General features: G+C 32.6%; 1 protein-coding gene across 9 annotated transcripts in view; it reads right to left on the reverse strand.

The window, feature by feature from the left end:
- Positions 1 to 6,974, reverse strand: part of ZNF644 (zinc finger protein 644) — a 96,216-nt gene that overhangs the window by 67,483 nt on the left and 21,759 nt on the right. For all 9 annotated transcript variants that reach the window (XM_006919397.3, XM_025051905.1, XM_015595166.2 and 6 more), the window contains one exon: positions 1,980 to 2,040. In XM_006919397.3, the coding sequence (XP_006919459.1) occupies positions 1,980 to 2,023 (44 nt within the window). In that variant the 5' untranslated portion in view covers positions 2,024 to 2,040. The remainder of the gene's footprint in view (positions 1 to 1,979; positions 2,041 to 6,974) is intronic.

Raw genomic sequence — 6,974 nt, forward strand, 5'->3', positions numbered from 1 at the left:
CAGGAATGGACATTGGCAGTTGGGGAGGCAAGGGGTTGTAGAAGAGTGGCAACATATATACAGGACTAAACCTAAGAATATAAAACATCTTATTTTGTTTATTAAGGTAATTCTAGGCATTCTGAAATAGCTACAGTGAAATCACTGTATGCCTTATAGAACTTATATTTTATTTTGCAGGTGGATGGGGGACAATGAAGGGGACAACTAGAGGAAAGAAAGCAGTGTAGAACTTTGGCAAATGAGGTCAGACTTGGAGAATCCGATATTGACATAGATATTCAAACAAAATTATAGAGAGAAAGCATAAAAATTTTGTAGTGTGTTTATACAATGTAGTATCGCTTGGCATTAAAAAATAATTAACTACTGATACAACAACATGGAGTAAACTCAAAAACACTATGTTGAATGTAAAAAAAGATACAAAAAGTACATATTACATAACTCTAGAAACATAAAGTTCAAGGCAAAACTAAGTTATGCTGATAGAATTCAGAAAGATGCTTATCTCAAAGAAAGGCTATTGGGCTGGAAAGGGAAGAGCAAGAGGAACTTTCTGGAACAATAAAAACGTTTTACATCTTGATCTACATGGTGGTTACTAATGTGAACATATATGTAAAAACTCATTCAGCTCTATACTTAAAATTTTCAACATTTCGCCATACACAAATTTGAACTTAATAATAGAAAAAAATGTGGTGGAATAAGGTCAGAATAAGTTAAACCAGTCACGCAATGAGCAATATCTAACATATAAGAAATCAGAATACAATATTCTAATAGGCATTGTATATTCAACTAACAAACAAAATCCCTATAAGACCTTAAGTAGAAAAGTCTGGCTGCTTCTCTCCTTCAGGAAATTGTATAGACAAAGAGTCTTTATAATAAATGCTATGAAAATAAAGTACCCTTCTTAAAGAAATAGCTCACTATTAACCAAAAAACAAAAAAACACAAAAATTTTCTACAAAGTACTATCTACCTTATAAGAAGTACTACAAAGATTAATAAGGCACAAGGAACATATAACACAATATAGATACCCAAATTATCACTACTATTATTATAATAGCAATAAAAGGGAAAATTTGCTCAAATTACACCTAAACCACTTATTGAAAATACAGTATTTAACGGCACATTACCTAACTACAGCACTTCTCATTCTAGTTTTTATTTTTTTTTAACTTGGAGATCAGTAAGCCTCTGGCAGCTGAAACATCTGATGAGACTAGAGAAAGACTGAGTTAACTGTAATTTTTATCTAAGTATTCTTCTTAATCTGTTTATATCCTGAAACCATGTTCACTTACCAATAGACAGTGAAGGTATCTTTAACATTTCAACAGTTTAATACCAAAAATCATTCTCTCACATACCAGACCAAAAGTATATGACCACAACTCAATTTTCTGTAAATCAACAGTTTTAAAAAATTAAAGTGAATCAGAATGCTAAATTAGAAAAATCATTCAGTAGATATACTCAAAAGAAAAATATCAAAACAATCGTTTATAATTCTGAACATTATATAACAGTTATTATTTGAATAATTTAACTAGTTTGTGAAAGAACGTCATTAATGGAAATAAGAAAGTAAAATTCACAAAAGCAAAGACTACTGAGCTACTATAATCCACTAAAAAAGAACAGTGAAGCAACTGGTTTCTGAGTGGCTAAACCAAACACCAACTTAATTTTTTAACATGCTTTATAGTCATTGGAAACTACACAACTAAGTTATAAAAGTCAACATAAAAAAAGAAAAAGAATTTAGTTCCCCAGTTTGATGACTGTATTTTTACTCTCACCACATCAACTGGACCAAATACATCAAAAAGTCGATTCTTTGCATTTCAAAATTTTATTTAAAAACTCAATTCTGGACATGAAGGCATATTTTTAAAACACAAGTTTTTATATTATTCCTACTTGATATGTAACACTTAACAAAGTAGTCTTCTACTTACCTAGATTTTGTCTTATTAACATCTTGCTGCAAGAACAATCTCATTCGAAATTAAATCAAACCTGAAACACAGGTAAAACCATAATTTAGTTTTTTGCTCCAGGAATAAGTACATCTATGACACGTTATGCTTTTAAATTAAAAACTGCAAATCAAAATTTTTTCTTGATAGAAAATCTATCCAAAAAAGTGTTCAAGTAAAACATGACCATTTTAACCTTCAGAAAACTTGCTTAGTACCATTTTTTTGAGGAACGATAATCTATTCAAATGAGAAACTTAAGCATTTTAATTCTCTTCAAAAAAATTTACAAAACTTGTTTTCGTTAATTCTAATAGTATGGTAAGAGCTATAATTAAAAGCAGCATTTGTTCATAAAACATACACTTCTATAGATCAATATTTATCTAATACTATTAGGTACATACCCTCCCCCCCTCAAAAAAAAATAAACAAAAATAAACAAAAAAAAAAGCTGAAGGAAAAAAATATAGAATGAAATGGCATAAAAGTACATACTCATTAATAGTAGCCATAATAATGGCTAACACTAATTAAGTAATGCTAAATGTCAGGGAACATTCCAAAGAATAGCATACATTGATACTCTCCTATTTCCTCAATTTAATCTTCAATATAGCATAATGTAACCTCTATCCCAACACTCCACTGAAAATTTACTTTTCAAAAACCTACCTACCCCTAATTTTGTCACATTTCATAAATTCTGAAAACTCAGTATGTCCTACCCTGAACTCTACACATCTCCTGCTCCTACATGAAAATGGCTTGTTACTCTTCTGAATTCTTATTCTCAAAAAATGGCACCATACCTATTTGCCATTGTTATGTAGATTACCGTAACTGTTCTATTTGACTCAGTATCATCCCAAATTCATCCTTTGCAGAACTATATAAGTAATCATTTGGCAATGGCTATCTTGAAGATGTAGCATATATGCTTCAAATCCTTAAACAGTATTTATCAATGATATCGGCCTTATCTATTCCTGATCTTTACTCTCCCACTCACTCCGTATTTCTAGTATACCAAACTCTTTCAACTCCCAAAACAGTCCCCATGCTCTCAGCTTTCATGCCTTTTCACATAGTGAATTACACACACCTTCTCTCTCTCTTTGCTAATACATTTTTACCAGCTTTTCAATATTTACCTATCACCCTGATATTTCTTCTTTAATTTCTTCAGCTATGTAAAGCTGTGTTTCTCAGTTGCTATAGCAACTAGTGATAGCTCTATATCAACCCTATCTGTTTACTTGTGTATTTTCTGAACGACAGTGAAGACAAAAATTCATTGATCTCATTTTAACACTTTCACTGGTCGGTGTATTGTAAAAGCATAAAATGTAGGCTGAAAGACTGAAGAAATTTTGTGCTGTATCCCAAAATGTACAAAGGAATATAGAAGAAAAACAAGTAAAATTCAGAATAGTAAGCTGAATTCACATTTTCAAAGACCTGAGGAAAAAAATTCACATCACTTCTGGATCCAATAATGTTAATTTATGAAATAACTACATCTAAGCAAAAATATAACTGACAAAAATCAGCCAAGTAAAACCTTTTACTGGGTAAATTAATTTCACAGATTACCAGTACCAAGATTTTGGTACTAAATGTTTATATCCCTATAGAAAACAAAGTTTGTGGACTATAAATCCTAAACTAATTAGCCTTAAGCAGAAAAAGAGTTGGACAAGACAAATATGGTTTCAATACTAATAATGTCCATAATCTAGAAAAGTGGTTCTCAAACTTTAGCATGCACCAGAAGCACACAGGCTTGTTATACAGACTGCAAAGCCCCACAATCGAAGTTCCTGATTAGCTATGTTTAAGAGTGCAGCCTGATCATTTGCATTTCTAATAAATTCTCAAAGTGATACTGATGCTGCTTCTAAGACCACATACTGAGAACCACAAACTTAAGAGTTTTCTGTGTAATATCTAGAAGAGATGAGAATATTTTCTCTGCCATCCATTGCCACCAACCTTTACCCACCTAGAATTGGATATTGTACCTATTACAAACTAAACTATAAATCAAAGTGAGAACAATAAAAGTGTGACAGGCTGATAAATGGACCCACAAAAGATATCTACATCCTAATCCCAGGAACTTCTGAATGTTACCTTATGTGACACCCTCCTCCCCTCTACAAAAAGGGTCTTTGTAGAAGTGATTAGAGATCTTGGGGGAGATTATCCTGGAATACCTGGATGGACTCTAAATACAATCACATGTATCCCTACAAAGAATGAGATGGGGAAATTTGACTACACAGAGAACAGAGAGAGATTTGAAAACACTGGCCTTAAAGATTGCAGCCATAGCCAGAATGCCAGCAGCCACCAGAATTGTAAAGATTCTCCCCTAGTACCTCCAGAGGGAGAACAATCCTGTTGACACCTTGATTTTTTTGGCCAGAGATAATGATTTCAGACTTCTGGCTTCCAGAACTATGAGAAAATAAGTTTCTGTTGTTTTAAGCCATCTAGTTTGTTAATTTGTTAGAAGAGCCATAGAAAACTAAAATACTGATGGCAGGTTCTCTAGAAGACATGTAGAAGCACTAGAAGATGTTATAGACTGAATTGAAACCCTAAAACCCAATGTGAGTATATTTGGAGAAAAGCCCTTTAAGGAGGTAAATGAGGTTAAATGAAGTCATGAGGGTGGGCTCTAATCCAATATGACTGGTGTCTTTATAAGAAGAGACACCAGAACTAACAGAACTAAAGGGAGAAACAGACCATAATAGTATCGTAGTAGGGGACCTAAATATCCCACTGTCAGATATGGACAGATCATCCAAACAGAAAATCAATAAAGAAATAACATCCTAAATGATACATTAGACCACCTAGACACAACTGACATTTACGGAGTCTTTCATCCCAAAATAGCTACTTATACATTCTTCTCTAGTGCACATGGAACATTCTCAAGGATCTACCACATACTGGGACACAGAGATAGCCTCGACAAATGTAAAAGGGTTGGAATCATACCAACCATATTCTCTGACCATCATGCTTTGAAACTAGAGATCAACTGTAAAAAGAAAGCAGAAAGAACCACAAATACATGGGGATTAAACCAAATACTACTGAAGAATAACTGGGTCAGAGAAGAAATAAAAACAGAGATCAAGAAATATATAGAAACAAATGATAATGATAGAACAACATATCAAAATTTTTGGGATATGGCAAAAGCGGTCACAAGAGCAAAGTTCATATCATTACAGGCCTACCTCCAAAAACAAGAACGAGCCCAAATAAAGAACCTAATGCTTCATCTTATAAAACTAGAAAAGAAAGAACAAATAAAGCCTAAAGTCAGCAGAAGGAAAGAAATAATCAAAATTAGAGCAGAAATAAATGAAATTGAAAACAAACAAACAAAAAAACAATAGAAAAAAAAAAATACAACAAAGAGCTGGTTCTTTGAGAAGGTTAATAAAATTGACAAACCCCTAGCCAGGCTCACTAAAGAAAAAAGAGAAAGGACACAAATAAAAAATATCAGGGATGAAAGAGTAGAAATTATGACTGACATCACAGAAATACAAAGCATCATACAAGAATACTATGAAAAAGTATATATAACACTAAATTTAATAACCTAGAAGAAATGGACCAGTACTTAGAAAAATACAACCTTCCTAGACTGAATCAAGAAGAACTTGAAAATCTAAATAGACCCATCAGCAAACTGAAACAATCATCAAAAACTTATCAAAAAGTAAAAGTCCAGGACCAGATGGCTTCACCAGTGAATTCTACCAAACATTCAAAGAAGATTTAATACCTATTCTCTTCAAATTCTTCCAAAAAATCAAAGAGGAGGCAATACTCCCAACTCATTTTATGAGGCCAGTATCACCCTGATACTAAAACTTGGTAAAAATAACACAAAAAATAAAACTACAGACCAATATCTCTCATGAACACAGATGCGAAACTCCTAAATAAGATACTAGCAAACAAATTCAGTAACATTAATAAGATTATACACCACGATCAAGTGGGCTTCATCCCAGAGGCATGGGGGTGGTTCAACATAAGCAAATCGATTAATGTGATATACCACATAAACAAATTAAAAAATAAGAATCATATGATCATATCAATAGATGCAGAAAAAGCCTTCGACAAGATACAGCACCCAATAATGATCAAAACATTAACAAAATCGGTATGGAAGGAAAATATCTTAATATAATAAAGGCCATATATGACAAGCCCTCAACCAACATTATATTTAATGATGAAAAACTAAAAACCTTCCCTCTAAGATCAGGAACAAGGCAAGGCTGTCCACTATCGTCACTGTTATTCGGTATAACACTGGAGGTCCTAGCAAGTGCAATCAGGCAAGAGAAAGATATAAAATGCATCCAAATAGGAAATGAAGAAGTCAAACTGTCACTATTTGTTGATGACACGATTCTCTATATAGAAAACCCTGAAGAATCCACAAAAACACTACTAGAAACAATAAGCAAATACAGTAAAGTCTCTGGATACAAAATCAACATTCAAAGCATTCCTATACTCTAATAATGAAGTGTCAGAAAAAGAAGTGGAAAAAATAATTCCTTTTTCAATTGCAACAAAAAGAATGTAAAATATCTAGGAATAAATTTAACGAAACATATGAAGGACCTATACAATGAAAACTACAAGGCCCTATTAAAAGAAATCAAAGAAGATACAAAGAAATGGAAAGATATTCCGTGTTCTTGGATTGGAAGAATCAAAATAGTTAAAATGATCATATTACCTAAAACATTATACAGTTTTAATACAATTCCCATCAAAATCTCATTGGCATTTTTTAAAGAAATAGAACAAAAAATCATCGGATTTGTATGGAAGCATGAAAGATCCCGAATTGACAAAGCCATCCTGAGAAAAAAGAACGAGGCTGGAGGGATCACTCTGCCTGGCTTCAAATTAAAATTA

Source organism: Pteropus alecto, unplaced genomic scaffold (genome assembly GCF_000325575.1).
Source record: "Pteropus alecto unplaced genomic scaffold, ASM32557v1 scaffold25, whole genome shotgun sequence".
In the NCBI taxonomy this organism is placed as follows: domain Eukaryota; kingdom Metazoa; phylum Chordata; class Mammalia; order Chiroptera; family Pteropodidae; genus Pteropus; species Pteropus alecto.